At 35.7% G+C, this 26609-nt stretch overlaps 2 protein-coding genes across 2 annotated transcripts in view; one reads left to right on the top strand and one right to left on the bottom strand.

Annotated features, from left to right (window-relative positions):
• LOC123534499 (peroxisomal acyl-coenzyme A oxidase 3-like) overlaps nucleotides 1-26609 on the top strand; it is a 31094-nt gene that overhangs the window by 1672 nt on the left and 2813 nt on the right. Inside the window, exons 2-14 of the mRNA XM_045316779.2 lie at nucleotides 2407-2637; nucleotides 3740-3814; nucleotides 4086-4175; nucleotides 5102-5331; nucleotides 12453-12549; nucleotides 13330-13512; nucleotides 14395-14517; nucleotides 15196-15316; nucleotides 17429-17554; nucleotides 21845-21955; nucleotides 24914-25068; nucleotides 25511-25658; nucleotides 26209-26363. Coding sequence (XP_045172714.2) covers nucleotides 2407-2637; nucleotides 3740-3814; nucleotides 4086-4175; nucleotides 5102-5331; nucleotides 12453-12549; nucleotides 13330-13512; nucleotides 14395-14517; nucleotides 15196-15316; nucleotides 17429-17554; nucleotides 21845-21955; nucleotides 24914-25068; nucleotides 25511-25658; nucleotides 26209-26363 — 1845 coding nt within the window. The remainder of the gene's footprint in view (nucleotides 1-2406; nucleotides 2638-3739; nucleotides 3815-4085; nucleotides 4176-5101; nucleotides 5332-12452; nucleotides 12550-13329; nucleotides 13513-14394; nucleotides 14518-15195; nucleotides 15317-17428; nucleotides 17555-21844; nucleotides 21956-24913; nucleotides 25069-25510; nucleotides 25659-26208; nucleotides 26364-26609) is intronic.
• Nucleotides 5851-10882, bottom strand: LOC123547228 (uncharacterized). Its single transcript, XM_045334156.2, has 2 exons — nucleotides 10485-10882; nucleotides 5851-9826 (listed from the first exon to the last, which is right to left on the bottom strand). Exon 2 carries the CDS (start codon nucleotides 9733-9735, stop codon nucleotides 6610-6612), a length of 3126 nt encoding a protein of 1041 aa, XP_045190091.2. The 5' UTR covers nucleotides 9736-9826; nucleotides 10485-10882; the 3' UTR covers nucleotides 5851-6609.

Genomic DNA, 26609 nt, shown 5'->3' with positions numbered 1-26609 from the left:
GTTCGATAACTAGCCAAATCAGCCTAGGCACTTCAGAATTATGGCCCTTGAATTACCGAAAATCACTCTGTACACACTTGTCCACATTCTAAGTCGAACATTTCTCATCCGTCCTTCACCAAACTTGAACAAAATGTGTTTGCCAATAAGTCAAACAGTTCTCATATGATCTTCGCCAAACGTGAACAAAATGTGTTTGCCAATAAGTCCTCGGCCAAGTTCAATAACTAACCAAATCGGTCCAGGCACTTCAGAATTATGGCAGTTGAATTACTGAAATTCACTCTGTACACAGATGCCAGTGATACATGTATTGACGCATGGTTAACTCAGATACATAACTATTTAGATGATTAGGCAGTTGTTGGAGACATGAATTCGCTTTTCTCGAAAGCAGCTCTAGTTATTCAATAAAGACCAGGAATGAAAAATCTAGGGTCACCTGAAAGTGCAAATAGAACTATGGATTATCACAATCTAGCGAGCATGCTCAAGAAGGAGGTGCCTAGTGGTCTGGTAACTGGAAGTCTAGCCTGGATTTTAGCTGTATAGTTATCAGACAGCTAATCTGACCTCTGAATGTTTTCTAGCTGTCCGGTAATTGATATTTTTATTCATAAAGTAATAACATAATGTCATTTTAAAAAAAATCATATTTTTGCAGGGGGCCTCCGTGGCTGAGTGGTTAAGGTTGCTGACTACAAATCAATTGCTTCTCATCAATGTGGGTTCAAGCCTCACACGGGGCGTTGAATTCTTCATGTGAGGAAGCCATCCAGCTGGCTTATGGAAGGTTGGTGGTTCTACACAGGTGCCCGCTCGTGATGAAATAATGCACAGAGGGGCGCCTAGGGTCTTCCTCCACCATCAAAGCTGGAAAGTTGCCATATGACAATAATTGTGTTGGTGCGACGTTAAACCCAACAAAAAAAATAAATAAATATTTTTCAAATTTTGTGATCATTGTTAGGGCATGTCATAAGCATGCTAAAAGAGTATTCTATAACATTTTTAGCTCGACTATTCGAAGAATAAGTAGAGCTATCCTACTCACCACGGCGTCGGCGTCACACCCTGGTTAAGTTTTTCGTACCAGTCCACATTTTGACAAAGTCTTTTGAGATAAAGCTTTGAAACTTTCAACACTTGTTTACCATCACCATGTCCAGTTATAGGCAAGAGTACATAACTCTGTCAAGCATTTTGACTGAATTATGGCCCCTTTTGACTTAGAAATCTTGGTTAAGTTTTTCGTACCAGTTCATATTTTGACAAAGTTTTTTGAGAAAAAGCTTTGAAACTTTCAACACTTGTTTACCATCACCATGTCCAGTTGTAGGCAAGAGTACATAACTCCATCAAGAATTTTGGTTGAATTATGGCCCCTTTTTGACTTAGAAATCTTGGTTAAGTTTTTCATACCAGTCCACATTTTGACAAAGTCTTTTGAGATAAAGCTTTGAAACTTTCAACACTTGTTTACCATCACAATGTCCAGTTGTAGGCAAGAGTACATAACTCCATCAAGCATTTTGACTGAATTATGGCCCCTTTTGACTTAGAACTCTTGGTTAAGTTTTTCGTACCAGTTTATATTTTGTGTAAAGTGTTTGACATATGGCTTTGAAACTTTTATATCTTGTTCAGTATAATAGTCTCTATCAATAGGCAAGAGTACGTAACTCTCTCGTCTTTTTGGCTGAATTATGGCCCTTTTTGAACTTGGAAATTGGTTTTGTTTTATATATGTCCATGTTTTGTCAAGACTATTTGACATTTTGGCTTTTAAACTTTAAACACTTGTTTATCATTATGATTTCCATCTGTAGGCAAGAGTACATAACTCTGACAACTATTTTGACTGAATTATGGCCCTTTTTGGACTTTGAAATTTGTTCAGTTTTTTTTAACAAGTCAGCGTTTTGTCAAAACTATTTGAACTGTGGCTTTGAAACTTTTAACACTAGTTTATCAACATGATTTCCATCTCTAGGCAAGAGTACATAACTCTGTCAACTATTTTGACTGAATTATGGCCCTTTTTGGACTTGGAAATTAGTTAAATTTTTCATATAAGTCCATGTTTTGCCAGACATATAACTTAACATATTTGCCATCATGGTCACACATTGCCAGTTAGTGCAAGACTAATCGAAATCCACAAATATAGGAACATTTTTTGTTTAATCCATTTTTTTGTTTAGTCTGAAAAACTATGGAAATATTTTGACCCCATTCTTCAATCAATTCTTCGAATAGTCGAGCGCGCTGTCATCCGACAGCTCTTGTTCATAACTTCCTTTGAACCAATCTACCAATAACTTATCATTGCATCTTTTGTTTATGGGGGGAGCGGGGAATGATTTCATAAATTGAGATTTTAAACTTCTGCTTCCAATTTTTCAGAACAAAATTTGGACAGCATTTGAAAAAGATCCCCTGTTTCACAAAAGCAAGGAAACATTGCTTGTGGAAAAGCAAAGAGAGCTGAACTTCCTGCGAGCAAAGAAACTGTTTGAATATCAATTCCTCACTGATGATGACATTTTTCAAAACCCCCTGAAGCACCAAATTATGACAGACTGCCTGGGGATGTATGACTGGTCACTATGTGCGAAGTACCAGCTTAACACAGAGGTAATGTCGTTGAAAAGTTTATCTTATTTTACAAAATACCGATACAAGGAAATTAAAAAAATGTGTATTTAATAGAGTTTGAGATTTTATACATCATCATGTGGCAGGTATTCATACATGTAAGATTTAAGCTTGGATTTCAGTAAGTGCATATGGTGTTAAGATTCAGAAAATTGCTGTTTTAAACTCGTATGGACACATTAATGAATCAAAACTTTGTTTTGTTGCCCTGGGATGTGAACTTCTATAGGATCAGGAATAATTTTTCTGTCAGTTTTAAGCATACACTTAAATAGAGGATATTACAGGAGTGTCTTTTTGAACAAGTTGAAGAAAATAGTAAAATGCGAGGCTCTGCCGAGCATTTTAACAGTTTTATTTAACAAGTTTATAAGTTCAGTGTTGAAAGACACAAATGTAATATTCTTTTTATCACATGTTAACTTTTCTTGCTGAAAAATCAGATTTCTTCTAATCTTTCTTTACCTATTATAGACAAAGTCAGTTACACCTATGTCTCCTATACTTAAAACAACATTAATGTCAAAGCTTTATTACAGTAGTGTAATACCAAAGGCCGTATGTTCTCCGTGACAATTTGATAAAAGACATTGTGTCTGAAATCATTCGTCCTCCACCTCTGATAATTCATGTGGGGAAGTTGGCAGTTACTTGCAGAGAACAGGTTTGGACTGGTACAGAATCCAGGAACACTGGTTAGGTTAACTGCCCACCATTACATGACTGAAATACTGTTGAAAAATGGCGTTAAACCCAAAACAAACAAATGAAGATCAGTAGGTCACAGTTAGGTTGATGCTACGAATCCATGAGAAGACAATGCGTCTGAAGTTATTTGTCTTCATCATCTGAGTGAAATTGTCAGTTGCAGAGAACATGGTAGTAATGGTACAGAATCCAGGAGCATTGAATAGTTAACAGACAGCTGTTGCATTAATATAGAAATACTGTAGAAAACAAACTTCAAATGTTAAAGTTTTATTTTGGTGTGTATTCTGTTATCAATGTATATGTGTTTGATTGAATCAGAATAATATTACTAATTTATATGTTTGGGTTTTGTTTTAATAATTTTCTCTAGATGTTTGGAGGGACTGTAATGGCCTCAGGGTCAAGTAGGCACCTGGACTTTGTTGAGAAGAACAAAAAGTTTGAGGTAAGATTTTTAGCTCAACTATATGAGATTCAGACACCTCATGTTTCTTTCCGCATATCAAAGCAGTGTCTAGAGGTATTAATTGCCATTAATGATAGCTCTAGTTTTTGTTTTGATTTATGTTTTCGTATGCTGGACCCAGGCTTTAATCTGTTTTTTTTTTTTATAAAATCTAATGATTATTCCACCACTTCAATTTTTTCAAATCTGCAAAAACAACCTTAATGAGATATAAGATTTTGGAGAGAAAACTGTGTACCTTTTATTGCAGAATTTTGGCTGCTTTGCTCTGACAGAGTTGAGTCATGGGAGCAACACAAAGGCCATGAGGACAACAGCAACATATGATCCCAAAACACAGGTACTTATGCCTCTTACGCATGACTCTAGACTCTTAGAAAATACACAGTCATGTATGTTACTGTGAAATTATTACTGTTCATGAGGGTATTTTAATTCCATGAGAAGTCTAGTTTTAAGTCCATGAGAAGTCTATAACTGTGACATCATTACTGTCTATGGGAGAATTTTTTTGCTTCCTTGAGAGATCTAGTGCTGAAATCATTATCAATTGTTGGAGACATGCCAGTACTGCTGGAATGTTAATCCATCTGGGGTCAAAAACAAGGTCACCAGGTCAAATCAAAGGAAAAGTTTGTTAACACTGTAGAGGCCACATTTATGACTGTATTTTCATGAAAATTGGTCAGAATGTTAATCTTGATGATCTTAAGGTCCAGTTTGAATCTGGGTCATGTAGGATCAAAAACTAGGTCACCAGGTCAAATCAAAAGAAAACTTCGTTAATGCTCTAGAGGCCACATTTATGACCATATCTTAATGAAACTTGGACAGAATGTTAATCTTGATGATCTATAGGTCAAGTTCAAATCTGGGTCAGGTGGGGTCAAAACGAGGTCACTAGGTCAAATCGAAGGAAAAGCTTGTGAACACTCTAGAGGCCACATTTATGGCTGTATCTTCTTGAAACTCAGTCAGAATGTTAATCTTGATGATTTTTAGGTCAAGTTTGAATCTTTGTCATATGGGGTCAAAAACTAGGACACCAGGTCAAATCAAAGGAAAAGCTAGTTAACACTTTACAGGCCACATTTATGACCATATCTTAATGAAACTTGGTCAGAATGTTAATCTTGATAATCTTTAGGTCAAAAGGTCAGGTGAGCGATTCAGGGCCTTCATGGCCCTCTTTTTTCTTTTTTTGGTAAATTTTAAGAAATAATGCAAATCCATTTTCAATTTTTGTTATATTTCTGATTTTTACAGGAGTTTGAAATAAACACACCAGATTTTGAAGCATGTAAGATATGGTCAGGAAACATGGGAAAGAATGCCACACATGCTATTGTCTATGCACAACTGTACACTGCTGACGGGAAATGTCACGGTCTTCATTCATTTGTCGTGCCAATCAGAGATCAGAATCTAATGGCACTACCAGGTGTAATGGTGGGAGATATGGGTGAAAAATTAGGGCAGAATGGTCTGGATAATGGGTAATTGTTTCGAAAACTATCCAAAAAATGAAGTAAATGCAAAATTGTGTAAAGAATATTTCGGTACTCACACATGAACAGTTTTGAATCGCAAAACTAGATTTTACAAGATTCATTTACAAGCATATACATTTGAATTTAGTTAAAATTTCAATGCTATAATTTAGACACCTTGGGTTCCTATAGAAAACTATAACCATATAATTTTTATACGCCCGTTTGAAAAACGGGACGTATTATGGGAATGCCCCTGGCGGGCGGGCGTTCGGCGTCCACAGACCTTGTCCGGAGCATATCTTCTACATGCATGAAGGGATTTTGATGAAACTTGGCACAGTTGTTCACCATCATGAGACGGAGTGTCATGCGCAAGAACCAGGTCCCTAGGTCTAAGGTCAAGGTCACACTTAGAGGTCAAAGGTCAAATTCAAGAATGACTTTGTCCGGAGCATATCTTCTTCATTAGCAACCCCAGGTCATTTTTTGCACTAACTTGTTTTATAGAGTAATTAATTGCATTTGACAGGGCTAGTTTAGAGCTTTTCAGAACAGTTTACTTTTTTAAAATATCTTAAAAAATAAAAAAGTTATGGTTATTTCAAATGTGTAAAAATGCGCGCTTTTTCAGAATTTTTTACTGTATACTTTATAAGGAAACGCGAGCGCGGAGACGGCACCGAAACTTTTACTTGTTCGACAAAGTCAATACTAAAAACACCATAACTTTTTTATTATTTGAGATAATTTGATGAAATTTGGAATGCAGAGAGATCATTTACTACTGCTTTTAACAAGCTTTTTTTAAAGGGCATTAACTATAGCAGGACACTAACTGTGTCCAACACAGTAAACAAAGCATATATAAAATTTCAAGTTTATTTTTCTTCACTTCATATTTCATTTCTGCATGAATGTAAACCAACAGAGAAAATCAACAGTGTACAGTTATGCAATATAATCAAACATTAAATTGCTATTTGATGTAATGACCTGCTAAAGGTAGCTGATTCTACCTTAATTATATGATACATTTTATGACACATTATATATACACAAGTGCAATATCATTTACCCTAAACAGAAATATTCCACAGAAATATTTTACTTCCTGAAACAGTAAGTCTACATTTAATCATACAGATTCTCACATAACAATCTTACATCAGTTTTCACATTATAGCTATATAATATATATACATTTACAACCTTTACAAGTTTCTGTAATATGTAAATCTCTTACATTTCTTGCACAACCATTTTACAATAAGTTTTCAGTTTTCAAAAGTACACATTTTTGAACTTCTCAAATATTTTTTGAATACAGTGACTGTCATTGATGAACCACATTCTGCCTGAATTCACACAATCTGGAATAAATCCAGCCTTTAAAACAAAAGTGTGTTCTACTGTTTGGACGTCTTCTCTACCTGGCCAGATGAAGTAACCGGGCTTCCTTGTTGGTGCCATAAATTTTACAAGAATTTTTTTTTCATTTTGTGCAGTTAACACAACACCAGGATACCATCTGTCCTGATAAGCAATTGCTACATATTCATTTTGATTTATTTCATCAAAGCTTGGTAGAAGTTCAAGAAGTTCATTTTCTGCGGAATTTTCATTACATTTTCTTGTCTTACCACATTTAGAATTTAGGTCATTTTTGGCTTTGCGTTTGCTTTTCACTTTGTCACATTTTTTGGTCATTTCTTCATTTATTTCATTTAGGACATTTTTTTCCTGTCTTCTATGTTTTTCACGCAATTTTTTTCCACCGCTTCTTGCTGATTTTAACAGTGCTTCTTTTTCACTTTCTGGCATATCGGCAATCCAGCTCATTAAATTTGTTCTATTTCTTTTAAGGAGTTGCACTGAGGAATGATGGTGCATTGATGCACTCGGCCTGCGGCGCTGACTGCTATCAAGATCGCCAAAATGGTGCTCACAACCCAAGTTTGTTGAGTGGGCGAAGAAGGTTCTTTGTAGGTCTTCTTTTGAGGGGGTATCTGAAAATGCTCCATCTTCTATGAAGTCTACTAACTGTTTTTCAATTGTTTTGGTCATGGCATTTGCAACAAGTTTAACTGATTCAAACACAGCCTCTCTGTTCTTTTCATTTAGCTCCTCTAAGGAACTTGATAGAGTTTTTTCATACTGTACATGGATATCCTTCCAGATCTTGTTACGCTGAAGAATGGCAGCAGGATCAGTTTCTAACACCGCAAGGTAATCTCTCATGTCGGACACTTCCTTGTGAAGTTCTAGGTACGGGACATCGGAGTTTGTGATAAGGGCCCAATATGGGCCAGTGACTCTCAGGTAGAAAAGACCAAGACATTGAATGCTGGCAAAAATACGATCATCCTTCAGGTCTGCAATGACAGACTTCAGCTTTAAATTTGGGGATTTGACAGTTTCTAGGACATGGATAAAATGGGCTCTGTGTAGAAATATTTCGGCAGCCGTTTGAAACAACGCGTTAAACCTATTGTCTTTGTAATTGCCTATTATTGATTTGATAGCATTTGCAGCACAGTAGGCTTCCCACAAATCTCTTACGCCATGGTGGTCGCCAGAGGGGCCAAATACGTCTGATGTTGTCAATAAGACCCTTTCAACTACTGTTCCTTTTGTTCGCCAGCATGAAAACACAGAGAGTCCATCACGTCCAAGCGCTTCTTGTTCAGTTAACTTCGACTCGTGATCTTTGAGATCCTTACAAATGTATCTATGAAAACCAAGTAATACGTGGGCCATGCAATGGAAATGAAGGACCTTATCTTGTTGCGTTTCACCACAGTTGCTCAAGACCTCATCTCGCCATTCATCAAGTAGTCGGTCTGCCTTCTTTTCATTGCTGGCTCGATCACTCATAGTAAAGGCCAGCTTGCCTAATGATTCCTTCACAAAATGTTCTACGCTTTCATCAGTTGATAGACATTGGTTTAACGTTGCAAGTTCAGTAACATGGTCTTTGGTCATATTGTTTATTGTTTCGGCTGTTTCATGGGCGACTCTAGTAAACCCTAAACTGAGGATATCTCCAGATGCTAATGTGACAGAAGTGTCAAGAATCTTTTGTTTTCTACGGGTTGTGCCATCGCGGTTTAAACCCCAGTTCTCGGTTTCAGACAGCTTTTGGGAGATAAAGGTTTTAGCTAGGAAATGTCCTTCATCAACAATAGCTTGGACGGTAGTACTTGATGGTAGATCAGACCTACATGTATCAACACCATGTAAATGTTTGGAAACAGTTCTTACAACTTCAGGGATTTTTTCAACCGCCACTTCAAGACCACTTAATTCAACTACACAAAGCCGGACATTATCAGTGAAGGCTCCATCTTTTGTTCTCGTTTCAATTTTACCTTCACGTAATTCATCTTGAAGAATCAAGTAATTTGCTTCTAGTTCTCGTATTTTTGCGTCTTTTTCCGCAAGTTTGGTTCTCAATGCTCTCAGGGGTTCATCATTGTCGTTTTTCAGTTTTTCTCTAAGTTTTGATGCCCTTACTTTGTAGTAGCTGGCTGATTTTTGAGCGTTTACTTTTTTTTGTTCATGCTTTTCAATTTCATTGCCTGATTTTAAATTCAATGTTTCAATTTTTTCATTTAACTGACTGATTGTTTCACTATCACTATCATTTAGTTTCTTCTGGCGCAGCAGCTGTCTTTGTGTTTCCCGCAATAAATGCAAATTCCGCTTTGCCGTCTCATCACGTTTATTTACATTTCGGACGGAATAGTGACCGATCCTGCTTTCTAGGCTTTTCAAATGTTCTTTCGCCGATTCAATTTCATGCACTACACGTTGCAGAGAGTTTGCCTTCTTTTTTATTTCATAGTCAAACAGATTTAGGGATTTCTTCTCATTTTTATTGAAAGTTTCAACATTGTGGGGTTCAGGGCTATTCAGATTATCAGGGGACACATTGTCTCTCACATTCTCATTTGATTGTTTCACAGGAATCGTGTCTATTTCACTTCCTCTAGGACTAAGTAACGCAATCTCATCTGTAAGATCTGCGGAAGAATTCTCACAAGACTTGTTCAAGTTCTTACATGGGGTTACATACAGTTTCTTTTTAACTGGCACATTCTCAAATATTTGTCGTTTGAGGTCATCAACTGAGGTCACACCTTTTACTTTTTTCTTCGAAACCAGTTTCTTTTTAATTTCAACAATACGGTTGATTCTAGATTTCAAGGTATTTACATGGATGGTCGAAAGTTCAGGATTCAAACGTACCAACACATCAACAACTTTTGAAATGTTTCTGTATTGCGTATACAATTCTAAGACAACACCATTTAGTATGTGACAGTTTGTCAAAGGTTTGATATCAGCAATCGTATGTAATTGTAAACCAAGCTCTTTACAAAAAGGACCGATAAATTCACCATCCATTTTCAACTATTCATTATTTTTATTTTACTGGAACCAGATATGGTGCTTCTGAAGTGTTGACTTTGATACACAGGTGGAAAACTTCAGTTACCTGAAAAAAATTATATAATTAGAGTTATTTAACAAAATGAAATAATAAAATAAAATATGGGAAGAACTTCTAAACGTAATGGTAAATTTCAAACATTTTTAGCAAACTGCCTCTCCGAGTGTGGTAATTTGAGACGATTTAACCTTGTAATAACATTAAAATCGTAAACCAAACTTTTGCTTATTGAAATATTGCTTTATTTTTTGTGTAAAACTGCAATATTATAACAGAAATCAAATAATTTCGAACGTTTAAAACCTTTTTTATTTCAAATATTTACTCGCAACCAAGATCGTAATGAAAGCAGGTGCCCGTGAAATCGATTTTCTCGATTTACATAATAAAACACTCAATTAAACATACAATCGTAAAATAAAATTACATTTTATAATATATAACATGTTTGTTTAAAGTATTTTTGTTCTTTTAGCCACTATTTACTTTTAAATCGATGTTCGAAATTATTGGATTTCACCGCGTCGGTAAATTAAAAATGGCGGATCAAAGCAACATCGGCCGGCCTGCTAATTTCGAAAAACTCATCACCTTTAATCGCAGATGCGGATACTTTATCGTTGTCAGATTTTCATATTTAATGCATCATTTTAAAGAGAAATGATTATATTTTCAGGATCATTATTCGTTTTTTCATACTTACGAATTTCTGTTACGCAAAACGGCGGAGACTTTAGGTCATCACAACTTTCTTGTTTGTAAACATACGCGAATGACGAAAGTTTTGGAGTGAAGTGCAATCAGTTTTCTGATTGGTTGTAAAATTTCATGAATATTAATTAAGGATAAATGACCCGCATACGGGGTCATGCAACATACACGCGACGAGCGCGTGTCAACAGCTGGTAAACACAAAATCGGCCGAAAATATCGATATGTATTCAGTTTAACTGATAGTGATAAAAATATTTATTTTCTAAGATAAATTATTTTAATACCATGAAAAAGGCAATTTATCACTGATTTATTACATATAAGTTTTTTTAATGTTAGTTATGAAATAAATTGATTTATTTTGAATTTTCTGAACCTGGTATCGATTTTTTGTGAAATTCTTAACAGTGATGGCTTATCAGCTGGGGTTGCTATCTTCATGCATAGAGGGATTTTGATGAAAGTTGGCACAATTGTTCGTCATCATGCGAAGGAGTGTCATGCGCAAGAACCAGGTCCCTAGGTCTAAGGTCAAGGTCACACTTAGAGGTCAAAGGATACAAGAATGAAAACTTTGTCCGGAGCATTTCTTCTTCATGCATAGAGGGATTTTGATATAACTTGGCACAAATGTTCACCACCATGAGGCGGAGTGTCATGCGCAAGAACCAGGTCTCTAGGTCTAAGGTCAAGGTCACACTTAGAGGTCAAAGGATACAAGAATGAAAACCTTGTCCGGAGCATGTCTTCTTCATGCATAGAGGGATTTTGATATAACTTGGTACAAATGTTCACCACCACGAGACGTAGTGTCATGCGCAAGAACCAGGTCCCTAGGTCAAAGGTCAAGGTCACACTTAGAGGCCAAAGGTCAGATACAAGAATGACTTTGTCCGAAGCATTTCTTCTTCATGCATGGAGGGATTTTGATGTAACTTGTCACAATTATACACCATCATGAGACGAAGTGTCATGCGCAGTTCCCTTCTTTCGAATTACTTCCCTTTGTTGTTACTATAAATAGCTTATATTGTAACTTTTTCATTACTAGTCATAGGGAAAAATCGAGACCACTTTTCTGTAGTACAATATGCATGCTACATCCAATTTTGAGGTGTATTTTGACCAGTCTCTACCTGGTTAAGATTTTTGTGAGGACTTACAATTTTTTTTTTTTTTTTTTTTTTTAAGATTAACTTCCCTTAGTTGTTACTATAAATAACTTATATTGTAACTTTTTTATAATTGACCGTAGGCAAAAACCAAGACCACTTTTCTGTGGTACAACATAGATGTTACTTTCCAATTTTAGGTGTATTTTAAGGTATCTCTACCTGGTAAGGAGTTTTTTTGTGGACTTAGAAAAACAAAAAAACAAAACACTTAGTTATTACTAAACAACCACAAAGTTAAAATTCCATTTGCAAATACAGGTGCTAGAGTAAAGAAATTTGCTGTGACGGGCGTATATTGTGACATTCTTGCACTTTTGTTTGAGTATAAGTTCGAAGTGTTAGTTTCACAACAGTTTAACGTGAAAGGATTGATTGTGTATACCAGAAAGACAAGATGTGAAAAAGTTTCACTTTCAGCCTCAATATGAAGCTTTGACCCTTCTAAATTTTTATAATGAACCTGTCCATCTTTCAATTTGGACAGTACCATTAAATGTTAAAAGGGGTGCATACCAAAAGGAGACTGACTGAATGGCAAACAGTGCAGATCATGATCAGACTGCATGGACATGCAGGCTGATCATGATCTACACTGGTTGCAAAGGCAGAATCAGTCGTGTCCAGCATGATAAGGGTTAACTTCATACATACTTTGCATTTATATTTATAAACAACAAGATATTTTTATGCAGAATTTATTCTCAGTTTTAAAAATAACTCTTCCAATTCCTCGAGAAAATTAGTTAAAAAGCTCCTGTCAATTATGATGTTTTTGTTTACAGTTTTCTGTCATTAAACAAGTACAGAATACCTCGGGAAAACCTCTTAAACAAGACAGGCGATGTTACCCCTGATGGACAGTATGTCACTCCTTACAAGGTAATGGCCACAAGATAAGGTAGAAACATTAATTAACAAATAATATGTGACATTGTGCCTGTATGGAAGTTTAAGGAGTGGGCATTTTTTGACTGACTGTCTAATTTGCAAATTTCACTTGTTCCGAGATGTCATGTATTGCATGTTATATTGTACTCGGAACAAAAGCACGAAGGCACTAAAGAAAGTTAAATTTGATCGTATGTATTGCAACAATGTTATTTGAATGGTAACGTTTTAAAATCTAAATGTGTGAATCACGCTTCAGGCTATTTCAAAATCTCTGTTCATTATACTGTTTTAAGGACTGGGTGACATTATTGAAATGAAAGAAAAAATCCAAACATGTTAAAAGCATGACAATGAAAATAGCCTTCATGTTGTTTTCCTGTATTGTACTGATATGGACATTGAATTTTTTTAAACAATGCTGAACATTGTGTTAAGGACCTGCTTTTCATCTCTGTTATAAGGAACTATAACACAAATTGTGGAAAATACTCTAGATTATTCTAAAATTCCAGTTTTTGATTGCTGCCCATTGTTTTTCAAGAGCTGGAGGGGTATATCACCCAGGACCCACTACCAGGGCTTAACCCTGAACCCACCAGAAGCCCTAAAGATTCCCTGGTCCCCCAGCATGGGTTTCAGAATTTTTCATTTTTCCAAAATTTTTGAATGAAGTATTCTTATATTAGATAAAGAATAGACAGTGTGTTTGCTGAGTTAAGTTTTTCAGGTTTTATACTTGAAAAAAAAAAAAATTGTAATTTTGTTTAGGATCCCAATAAGAGATTTGGGGCTTCTCTTGGAGCCTTGTCAGGGGGTAGAGTAGGCATCACAGGCATGGCAGCATGCAACCTCAAATTGGCCCTCCCGATAGCGATACGCTACTCCGCTGTGAGGAAGCAATTTGGTCCGGAGGATGGAGAGGAGATTCCTGTACTGGAATATCAGCTTCAGGTAAATTGTATATTGGTTGGCAAATGATTGAATGTTCCTTAACCCTTCCCATGCTTAATTTCTGTAATAAACTTTTCCATCTTCCAATTTGAACAGTACCATTTACTGTTTAAAGGGTTGCTTACTAAAAAGATACTGGCTGAATAGCGAACAGTGCAGATCATTATCAGACTGCATGGATGTGCAGGCTGATCATGATCTACACTGGTCGCAAAAGGCAAAACCAATCGTGTCCAGCATGGTAGGGGTTAAGTTTTATGCATGTGTTACTATGAAAATCGCTACTGCTTGGTGTGATTTTTATGGTTAAAAATGTGATTTATAGTTAAAAATCATTTTATGGCTATAAGTGTGGTTTTGCATTTAAGAGTGATTTTTATGGGCTAAAATTGTATGCAATAGTTGTTAAAGAATGATTTTATAGATTAAAGTTTGGATTTACAGATATTTTGGTTGAAAATTGGATTTAATGGTTGAAAGCAAGATTTTGTAGATAAAATGGTTTTATAGATAAAAGTATGTGAGTTGTGCTAAGCGTTACTGCAAAAATGTTTCATTTCTCAAAAGTAGCTATTGTTAAGGGTCTTACTATGCCATGTGAAGCTAGAGTATCAGCGAAGCTGTATTTCAGGGGTTTGAGCCTTACTCGGGGCGTTGAATTCTTCATGTGAGGAAGCCATCCAGCTGGCTTACGGAAGGTCGATGGTTCTACCCAGGTACCCACTCGCGATGAAATAATGCACAGATGGGCACCTGGGGTCTTCTTCCACCATCAAAGCTGGAAAGTCGCCATATGACCTATAATTGTGTTGGTGCAGCCGTTAAACCCAACAAAAAAAATAAGCTGTATTTCTTAAATTTTGAGAAAATTTTTACTTTCAGCAATGGAGATTACTGCCATATTTAGCAGCCACATATGTAATGGAACATTTTCATGTGTCTTTATTCATGGACTTTGTGAACATCCGAGTTGGAATTATGATGGGAGATAAAAGTGAATCCCAGGTAGGTTTCTTCATTTAGTTGAGATACCTGTTGAATGGATGCTAAATGTTAAATGTATTGAAAAAGGACACCGGAATGTGAATTTTGATATGACTACATGTTTTAGTGTACTTAAAATATTTACAGGTTTTGCTTGTTTTCGTCATGCACACTTTGCCATGCTAAAGAGCAAGAAAATCCGAATTTTATATCAAGGACTTTTTTCTGTTATTTCAAATTTTGTGTTTATATTGTAACAATTTGTCATAAATTTTTTTAGATTTTTTAATTACTCTTGTTGGAAAAATATAATTATGACTAATGCACACTTTGCAAAGGTTATTCCTCATGTTACTAAACTCGATCCCTCGAAAAACTCTGATATGACTGTAAAATTTTATGCTACCTGCTGGCTCAAGAGTTTACTGGGTTTAAAATAACACTGACAGATTTATTGGCGACTTAACCCTTAGCCTGCTGGTGGCAAGTGATTCTGCCTTTGCGCTCAGTGCAGACCAAGATCGGCCTGCACATGTGGCAGTCTGATCATGGTCTGCACTGTTCGCCATTCAGTCAGTATCTTTTTGGTAATCACCCCTTTTAACAGTTAATGGTACTGTCCAAATTGAAAGATGGACAAGTTCATTATAGAAATTAAGCAGGATAAGGGTTAACTATTATGTTCAACTATATTTACAGGCACTGTTGGGGAGGGAGATTCATGCCATGTCTTGTTCAAGTAAACCTCTAGCCGGCTGGCTAGCACAAAGTGCTATACAAGAATGTAGGGAGAGCTGTGGTGGTCATGGCTACTTCAGAGGTAATGTCTGCTTTATTCAAGCTATTGAACAAATTCATATTACAGTTGAAATGCAGTATCTTGAATTCTATGGGATGGAGCATTTTACTTTGAGATAACCAAAATTCAACTGATATTTTGTGCATATGTTTTCAGGACGGGACTTGAAAATCTCTTCAAAATAGCCAGAATTATGAGATAAGCGAGTTTGAGTTTCAGCTGTATTTATTAACCAGGTTTTCAAAAAAACTGGTTATTAGACTGCCGAATGTCGATGTCCAGTCGGGCGGCATCAACTTTTGGTTTCCGCTCAATAACAAGTAAGGAGTGACCAATTAAAATGAAACTTAGTATATAGGTAGCTTGCATAGAGAGGGAGTTTGGGATTGCATATGAGGTCACTAGGTTCAAGGTCAAGGTCACTGTTGCTAAAAATAGAAAAAACGGTTTCCACTCAATAACTTAGTTTGCATTGATGTTTTGAAATTAAACTTGGCCTATAGGTAGCTTATAGAAAAACCAAGGTTGGGGTTGTATTTGAGGTCAAGTTCAAGGTCAGCATGACTTAAATAATCTCCACACTTAGAAAATTCCATGGTGTTGCAGTGGTTCAGAGCATTGGGCCAAAAGCTACTTTTTGATCTTTTGAATAGGGTGTTGGTTCAAATCCTACGGAGATCCAAAATTTTTCTTTCTTTTTTTATGTGATAAAAAGGTCATTTTAATGCCACTGGGTCGTGGTCAAGGTCACAGTTACTAAAAATAGATGTTTTTCTCTCAATGTGATCATCAAAAAGGTGGTTTCTGTTAATTTTAGTTTGGACGTACTTACTGCCACCAAACGAATTAGCTTTGGATGGTATTTGAGGTCACTGTTACAAAAAGCAGAAAAATGACTTCCACTCAATGTCTTTAGTTTGGGTACACTTCTTGTCAATAAACTTGGTGTGTAGGTAGCTTTTATCAAACACAAAGTTTGAGAATGTATTTGGGGTCACTTGGGTCAGGGTCAAGGTCAGTGTAACTAAAATAGAAAAATGGGGTCATAGTTGAAATAAAAAATAGATTTTTGCTGTGGAACGGAAGGGTGTTGGTTCAAATCCCACTGAGATCCAAAAAAAAAAATCTCCTTTTTTTTGTGATAAAAAGGTCATTTTTATGCCATTGGATAACTAAAAATATAAAAATGGGGTCATAGTTAAACTGAAAAAAATAGGATTTTTTTCAACTTTGATCATCAAAAATCTGGTTTCGGGTTTGTAAGGCTTAGTGTTGTATTTTGGGTCACTGTTACTAAAAATAGAAACATGGTTTATGCTGAATATCTTTAGTTTGGGTACACCTATTGTCAGCAAACGTTTTGTTTCAGTAGCTTTATCAAAGAATCATAAATTACATAGGGCAGTGATGTACTTTTCTTATACCTGTACTTTTGCAGGATTGGATGCAATCAGATATGTATAATAGAATATGACTATTTTTTAAACAGAACCTGTTGGCGTGATGCAAACTTTGAAAACCTGGTTTTCGTGGAATTTCCACGTTTCTTGTATAATGTTTACGTTTGTACATACATATGTTATAAAAAGACAAATAGCGTAGCACCAAGAATTAAGCACTCATCCTTTAGCGGAATGATATTTCTGCTGCAGAATTCTTGATACAAAACTAATAACCTATAAATACTATAATTGACCTTATATATCATAAAACCCAACTCACTCACTCACTCACTCAGATATATGAACTTGTTAAATTTTCAAAATATCTTGAATAGTTGGGACAACAATGGCCCTAACTGTACTTTGGAAGGTGATATATTATGTAACATTTATTTACAGTGAAAAGGTTTGATGAACTGCGGGACGACAAAGTAATTGTACATACTGTAAAATCATTTAATTTCGTGGACATGAAATTTCATTGTTTTGTTCCAAATGGCAATTTCGTGGGGATATAAATTCGTGGATTTCAACTTTTAAACATACAATAAATGGGAATTTTACTTGTTCGTTGGGATTAAATTTCATGGATTGTCTCAACCACGAAATCCACGAAAATTAGTCCCCCACGAATATTAATGATTTCACAGTATGAAGGTGATAACATTTACAATATTTGTGTGATTTACAGTGAACAGATTTGGAGAACTGCGAGACGACAATGACCCTAACTGTACATACGAAGGGGATAACAACGTTATATTACAACAGACCAGCAACTACCTGCTCTCCCTGTTGGAGGCAAAGAGAAAACAAGGTAGGGCTTCATTTAATTGATGTTGTGTGCCAGTTCACTAAAACAGATTCCCTCAGATGTTTTCAGGCCTAAATTAAAATTAAGTTTGTTTGACCTTTACCGACCCAGTATTTTTACAGTGGGTAGGTAGGTAGGTAAATAATTTTATTATATTTTAGTATTTTAAATGTTTGTTGTCTCAGTAATAAAGTCTATATATTAATACCTATTGCTTGTAGATAATCTCTGAAGATGCTCTGTTAAATGTATGCTTGCAATATATAAACCCCTAGCCCTATTCATGCAGTTGCACACACAATATGGGCATAGACTTAATTTGCACATAAGGCAAAGTTCACCAAGTCTTTGAGTATCTTTCATGTCTACACTTTTTCTTTATATATATATCAAAAGTGTTTTCATGATTGTTTTCACTACACCTGCGCTTAAATGTACAAACCCCATGTGGCTCTGGGATGATCTGTGTATGAAAAGAATTGGATCTGTGTATGAAAAGAATTGGAACCACTGCCTTATCCTTGCATGATCGTAAGTGGCGACTAATAGGGTCTTAACACTTGGTTTTGCAGTAACTCTGTGATTCCAGCAGGTATGCAAATTTTGATTCCATACCTCGTTTTTATTTCGATGTAAATGAGATGTGGAACCAAAATTTGTAGTCCTGTTTGGGGCCATATAAACTGTACTGTGTTGGTGCGCCGTAAAACCCAAATAAATAAATTAAAAGTACAAAACAATATAACAATATTTGGCATCTAAACACACTATTGAATTACAGCTTATTTCCAACAAGTGTTTGATGCTTAATTCAATAGATAATAACTTTTTATGAGTTTTAGAAGGTTTTTACAATGGTTGTGGCAGTATGCAAGCAAAATTGATGATGTTTTAGGTTCAAGCTACTTGCACGTATTGGTCATGTTACTAAACAGAAACAAGATTAGGTTTTCCGACATCAGACATTTATTATGCTATTGTCCTTGCAAAAGAAGTATAAGATTTTATAGCTCTTTGTTCTGGCATAACAGAATTAAAATATTTAAACTATCTAGCCTGTAATATTTCAACACATTTACGCTCAATTGTCAATTTCTTGAAATTCGAAAACTGAGATTTTCTCACTTCGAACAAATGCGTTTCAAAACGATATCTGATTAAAGACATTTTGAAATCAACAATTAAGTCAATTTGTAATATATTTTTACAGAAAATTAAATTTCCCACCACTCTTTCAATTGCCGCAATACTGTCACTGTTATGAAAGCAGTATTATGTACAAGCAAATTTAGAATATAATTTTACACATAGTAGACAAATAATATTCTCATGTACACTACGTTTCCTCAGGGGTGTAAAATTACTTTTCACACCACTCGCCCTACAGGACTAGTAGCCAGTAATATCTACTCGCCCTTAGTGAACAGCCACTCGCCCTAATAATTGACACTTTTAATACTGTCACTTTTATGAAAGGAGTATTATGTACAATAGTATTATTTCCCGAAAAATAGTGTCTAAAAATTTTGGACACAATAATCATCGTCCATCCACCCGTGTTGAAAGAGATGAAAAAAAAGGTAATTATTCAGTTGATAAACTAAGTAATTGATCATGTTTGCCCTCAAGGAATTTACATTATTGTTTGACAAAAAAAAACTTTTAAATTGTTGGTCAAAAAATACATGTACAAAGATTCATTTAAAACTTATTAAAAACCGCAATGACATCACATTGCTTTATTTTAAAATCGCATTTCTATTTACGTTCACGAGGTCACGTAACCTATTCTGCCGCACTAACAGAAATCTGTTTGCCAAAAATCGTTTTACTCCATGTATTGTAATTGCTGCCGCTTTTTCATTCTTTAAGATTTTTTTATTCTGTTTTTTGTTCTTTCTGGTCAAAAGTCTGAATTTTATGCCCAGAGTATTCATCATTTATTTACTTTTAGAAAGAAATAAGTAACTAAGATCGCGCTGTTTGAATTTTTACAAATGATTATATGAAAATTCGACCGTTTTTATAGAATTTTGCCTACATTTCTGTCGATATCTTATTAAAATCATTATAGAATTCAAATAGTATTATTTCTCAAGAGGTGTTGAAAACTTGAGGCGAAAATGTTAAAAAATGAATGCACTAAGCACGATTTTTGTGTACGTGTCGATGTAAATTAGATATTTAATACGATAGGTCGCACGTGCTTGTGGAATGGAAAATTACCGGCATGACGTTTTGATATCTTTACGATTCGCGGGTAAATTCCAGTCTATCCAGGTAACGACTGAACCATCTCAAAGTTTGTTGACGTTTTGGAGTTGTAATTTCTGAATTTTGGTAAAGTAAGGACGTAAAAAACCACTCGCCCGATCGGTCGAGTATACAGCGAGGTCCACTCGTCCTATTCAGACTTTAACTCGCCAATGCGAGCGGGCGAGTGGAATTTTACACCCCTGTTCCTTTGTAATCAATCATATTTGTTCTTCTTAAATTTCCTTTTCACAGCAGACATTTTTTTTTCACTGCATTTTTGTAATCTCCACCATCTGGTTTCTCTCCATAATGACTGCATCAATAGTGTTAATAATCAAAGTCTAGCCCCTACCGTATTTTCCAAAAGTGTTAGGGCTAGTTATTTTCACTTTCTCAAGACTTATTTCCCGAAAAATGATTATTTTGTAAAGTGTACCAAAAATATGGACACAATAATCATAATCCACCCAATGTTGAAAGCGAAATAAAAAGCGTAAACGATTATCGGTAATTATTCTGTTGATAAACTTAGTCATTGTCCTTGTTTTCATCATCAATTAACACCCACATCGAAGAGCTAAAAGAAGTGTGTCGGTATCATGGCATCTGAAGTGGAGATCAAAGCGGTATAGTTGCCCGAGATTGTCATGGAATTACGTCATGTTTTCGCGCCATATGACACATCACTGTTTGATCGTACTGCCTAGGTTCTTTAAATTAATCAATAAAAAAGTTTCTTCTTTAATTTGTTAAAGCGAATTCAATATCCTGTATAAATTGACAGGTAAATGTGTCAAACGATAATTGTGGATATCCTACCTCTGTGAGCTATTTTGCCGCACTAACATAAATCTGTTTGCCAAAAATCGTTTTACGCCATGTATTTAATTTGCTGACGCTTTTTCATTATTTAAGATTTTTATAATTCTGTTTTTGTACTTTCTGGTCAAAAGTCTGAACTTTATGCCCATAGAATTTATCATTTATTTACCCTTAGAAGAAATAAATAATTAAGATCGCACTGTTTGAAATTTTACAAAGAACTAAATTTAAATTTGACCGTTTTTATAGAATTTTGCCTACATTCATATCTTATTAAAATCGTTATAGAATTCAAACTATATTACTTCTTAAGCGGTTGCTAAAAATATTGATGCGATAATAACAAAAAATGAATGCACTACGCGCGCTTTTTGTGTATGTGTAAACGAAAGTAAAGTCGAGCAATGGAAATTAGATATTACGATAGGTCGCACGTGCTCGTGGAATGGAAAATTACCGGCATGACGTTTTGGTATACTTTACATTTCGCGGGTAACTTAGATACTAGATTTGTAAAATTATGTCCTTTTGTCAGATTGCCTTCCGGTTATAAGCGGTTTGATTGTCGTCTGCATCCTATGGCCTTAGGCAAAGTTATCGGCAAAGTTGACACGTTTTCGGAATACACGAGATAATAAACAGTCCGCTTTATCGATTTTCTACTAGCTGACCGCGGGTTACTTTCTCACTTGCCATAATTATTTATGCATTTGTTAAATAAAATAATCGCCAGTTTCAAGCACCAAAATCAGTTTTTCCCTCTGATAGGAAAATAAAAATAATTTTTTTCTCTGGAATGCAATAAAATTATTTGAGTCGGGGCAATTTTATCGGGTCGGTAGGTAAAGGTCAAACAAACTTAATTTTATTTTAAGCCTCATATATAGATTTACATGTTTCTTGGAGTCTGTATTTTCTATTACAATTACTTTAAAACAGCAAACTGTAATAGATAACATTCCTGAACTCATAACTAGTCATAGAAAGGCTTTGTGTACTAAAATGTTAATTTTGATAAATGTACCAGTAATGTAAAGTGGGACTGGTATAATATCATAATTTATAGACACATTTTAAATACACTGTTATACATTTCTGATAAATGGAGGCACCCCAGATCATTAAAACTTGCGCAAGCCACAATATCTTCTTATTTCAAGTATAGTGGTTTTAGCATTTACAATCAAGCAGTTAGATAGACTTTGTTTATTTCAGGCACAAAGATAGAAGCTCCATTACAGAGTGTAGATTTTATAGATAATTACGAGAATATACTGAAAACTAAATTTTCTGCTAGAAGTGTTCAGGATTGTATGAATCCAACAGGTAAACTGTTCTGTAGTTAGAATAGATCAAATGTATATAGACCTACTATTCAATACAGGAATTTAAATCTTGTTATGCCCCCCTTCAAGAAGGAGGGGTATATTGTTTTGCAGATGTCGGTCGGTTGGTCGGTATGTCGGTCAGTCAGTCGGCCTAGGATCATGAAAGTTGGGCCTAGGATCATGAAAGTTAATAGGGAGGTTGGTCATCACCAGCAGATGACCCCTATTGATTTTGAGGTCTGTATGTCAAAGGTCAAGGTCACAGTGACCCTGAATAGTAAAACGGTTTCCGGATGATAACTCAAGAACACTTGGGCCTAGGATCATGAAAGTTGATAGGGGGGTTGGTAATGACCAGCAGATGACCCCTATTGATTTTGAGGTCAGTATATTAAAGGTCAAGGTCACAGTGACCCTGAACAGTAAAACGGTTTCCGGATGATAACTCAAGAACGCTTAGGCCTAGGGTCACGAAAGTTGATAGGGATGTTGGTCATGACCAGCAGATGACCCCTATTGATATTGAGGTCAGTATGTCAAAGGTCAAGGACACAGTGACCAGGAACAGGAAAATGGTTTCCGGGCAATAACTCAAGAACGCTTGGGCCTAGTGTCAGGAAAATTGATAGTGAGGCTGGTCATGACCAGCAGATGACCTTTATTGATTTTGAGGTTATTAGGTCAAAGGTCAAGGTCACATTGGCCAGGATCAGTTAAACAGTTTCTGATCTTTTTGTCCAAAACCACAGGGCCAAGGGCTTTGATATTTGGTATGTAGCAAAATCTAATGGTCCTCTACCAAGATTGTTCAGATAATTTCCCTGGGGTCAAATATGGCCCCACCCTGGGGGTCACATGGTTTATATAGAATTATATAGGAAAAAACTTTGAAAAACGTCTTGTCCAAAACCGCAGGGCCTAGGGCTTTGGTGTGTTGTATATGACATCATCTAATGGTCCTCTACTAAGATTGTTCAAATTATTCCCCTAAGGTCAAATATGGCCCCACCCTGGGGGTCACATGGTTTATATAGACTTATATAGGGAAAAACTTTGAAAATCTTCTTGACCAAACCACAAAGACTAGGGCTTTGATATTTGTAATGTAGCATCATCTAGTGGTTCTTTACCAAGTTTGTTCAAATTATCCCTCAAGGGTCAAATATGGGCCCGCCCCGGGGGTCACATGGTACATAAAGACTTTTATAGGCAAAAAACTTCATGTCCATAACCTACATCATTCAAATTTGGACCACATGTATAGTTTGGAGTGGCAGGATGAAGCTTGACAGGAGTTGACCTTGATCTTGACCTAGTGACCTACTTTCAGATTTCTGTAGCTACAGCCTTCAAATTTGGACCACATGCATAGGTTTGTGTACTGAAACAAACTTTGACCTTGTTATTGACCTAGTGACCTACTTTCACATTTTTGAAGCTACAGACTTCAAATTTGGACCACATGCTTAATTTTGTGTTCAGAAATAAAATATGACCTTGATTTTGACCTACTGATCTTTTTTTCACATTTCTCAAGCTACAGCTTTCAAATTTTAACCACAAGCATAGTTTTGTGTACTGAAATGAACTTTGATCCTGAGATTGAGCTAGTGACCTACTTTCACATTTCTGAAGGTACAGGCTTCAAATTTGGACCACATGCATAGTTTTTTGTACCAAAATAAAATTTGACCTTGATTTTGACCTAGTGACCTACTTTCACATTTCTCAAGCTACAGCCTTCAAATTTGAACCCCATGCATAGTTTTGTGTACCAAATGAACTTTGATCTTGAGATTGACCTAGTGACCTACTTTCACATTTCTAAAGCTACAGCTTCAAATTTTGACTGCATGCATATTTTTGTGTTCTGAATTGAAATTTGACATTGAATTTTACCTATTACCTACTTCCACATTTCTCAAGCTACAGCCTCCAGATTTGAAGCACATGCATAGTTCTGGCTACCGAAATTAACTTTGACCTTGAAATTGATCTAGTGACCTACTTCCACATTTCTCAAGCCACAGCTTTCAAATTTGGACCACATGCACAGTGTTTCATACCAATATGAAATTTGACCTTGATTTTGACCTTGAGCTAGTCTTGAAATTTGGAACATTCAAAAATGGCTCAGTAGTGGGCGCCAAGATCACTCTGTGATCTCTTGTTAGGTTAATAGGTTAAAGGTCAAGGTCAGATTGAACCAGAACGGTAGAACTTTTGTTTACAGTAAGCATATAATTTCTGTTCCTTGTGCAATTACTGAATGCATCAAGGGGGGCATTTTGTGTTCGACGAGCTCTTGTTACATTTGATTGTGATTAGCAAGAGCTGTACACTACCAGTACCACTTTTACTCTCTTAGAATGCAGCATTGTCATTGGTCAGTTCAAAAATTTGTGGTTGGAAACAACCAATCAGATGCTTTTGTTTTCAGACTGGTCTTCCAACTTGGATTTAGGAATCTTAAGTGTTTTTTGGGGTTTTTTTCAATAAAGTTAATATTCTTCTAGAAGATAAAGATAATATGCCCCATTTACATCTGCTACTTTTTTCCAAAAAAAGTTGTATACAACAAAGTGATGTTAGTCAGAAACTAATATTGTTTTATTAACCCTTACCCTGCTAAATTTCTATAATGGACTTGTCCATCTTTCAATTTGGAAAGCATCAGGGGGTGCATACCAAAATGTCAGACTGGATGGCAAACAGTGTAAATCTTGATCAGACTGCATGGATGTGCAGGCTGATTATGATCTACAGTGGTCGCAAAGGCAGAATCAATTGTGCCCAACATGGTAAGGGTTAAAACTGGTGCTAGCTTAACAAGGTTGAAAAAAACAAACAGATATATATAGGATGGATTCCAAGTTGCACATAACCATATGTTATATCTTACTTATTCTGACATCACACAATAAGGCATCATTTTGAATTTACCATTTTTCTGCAGTGATATTGGATGCCTATAAATGGTTGGTGTGCCGTCTGCTGGTGGACAGTGCTCAACGTCTGCAGTCACAGTCTGCTGCAGGTCATGATGGCTTCACTGCCAGAAATAACAGTCAAGTCTACTTCTGTAGAACACTTTCACTGGCTTATATAGAGGTACTCAATATTAACAAGATTCTGTTACCAGAACTTTTATTTTGTTGCCATAATTTGCATTTGACTTCAACCTTATTTTCACACTCTTATGGTAATAAATAACCTTCATATTATTGTATAACAATAAATTTTGATATTGTGGTATAAATGTGATAAATTTTTTATTTGGAAACCATGTTTATCACATTACTCAGTATCAAATTTGTTAATATGTCTGAGTTTGTTATTAAGCTTTTAATGAGCTCTGTTCTAGTTTACAAAACATAATTGGTACCAGATGTCAGTCCCTGTTCAGATTTTTGTGCTTCTTGGTGCCCTGTACTTAAAAGACTATGGTATGTATGACCTCTTCAAGGTGAAGATGCATACTATTTATTTCGACAATTATTGAAATTACGTAACAGTTTGCTGCTTTTTTCTCTTCCCCCCCCCCCCCCCCCAGCATGCTGTTATAGACAGATTCTGGAAATTGATATCAGAAGGTAAAGATGGTGAACTTGCTCCACAGCCAATCAGAAGTGTCCTTACAAAACTGTGCTCACTCTTTGGTTTATGGAGGTTGGAAAAACACCTTAGCAGCTTGTATCAAGGTAAGAAAGCGCCATTTCTAAGACTGAGAATTCTAACTTCTATGTTGATTCAGATTAATAAACAAATACTTGACTATTGATCAGTACCCAATGAATTGAAGATTTTGAAAAGTGGATGACAGCATAAACATCTAACAAATGATGAAAACCAAAGATTTATTTAAGATATATATTTATTACATACTCGTTTCTATTCCCCGTTAAGTTACACTGGTACCAGAAACGTCAATATTTTTCAATACACTGACGCCTGAATTTCATATCGGGTGCGTGACGTAATTTAGTGTGTGTTGTTGCACTTTTTTTTCTATTTAGTTCTGTATTGTCAATCCAAATCAGGCTATTGAACATATTTATGATATTTACATAATATTTATACGTGTATATGCATATGTAATAAAAAGGTTATTATCTTTGCATCGGGAAATACAGCACTCGTTCTTCAGCGGAAGAATATTGCGCTCCTAAAGTCGCGCAATATTTCCACTGAAGAACTTGTGCATATTTCCCGATACAAAGCTAATAACCTATAAATATTTCCACCTTTCAGGAGGTTATATAAGTGGACCGTCTGCCCCAAAAATGATGCAGGAAGCAATTCTCGCTCTCTGTGGTCAGCTCAAGGATGACTCTGTGTCACTAGTGGACGCCATCGCACCACCAGACTTCATCCTTAATTCTCCTATAGGATTGTCAGATGGACAGGTACTGCATATTTTACTATATATCCAGATTTTTGTCTTTTATTCATATGTTTTAATAGTAAATTATAAATAGAGAGGTAAGAAATATAAAAAAAACTCTGACACTTTAACAGTACATGACAACCATAACAGAAATGAAGTATTTATTTAAAAAATGATGTTGAAACAAAATTGATATACACACAACACGAGTGTTGCCAAGGGCTCACTTAGTCCAACTGTGTCACCTATCCACTCGAGTATGGTA

This window comes from Mercenaria mercenaria, chromosome 12 (genome assembly GCF_021730395.1).
Source record: "Mercenaria mercenaria strain notata chromosome 12, MADL_Memer_1, whole genome shotgun sequence".
Classification (NCBI taxonomy): domain Eukaryota; kingdom Metazoa; phylum Mollusca; class Bivalvia; order Venerida; family Veneridae; genus Mercenaria; species Mercenaria mercenaria.
This window is presented reverse-complemented; position numbering and strand designations above follow the sequence as displayed.

Coding starts and splice junctions, on each gene's coding strand:
- LOC123547228 (XM_045334156.2), bottom strand. CDS start 9,735: ATGGATGGTGAATTTATCGGTCCTTTTTGTAAAGAGCTTGGTTTACAA.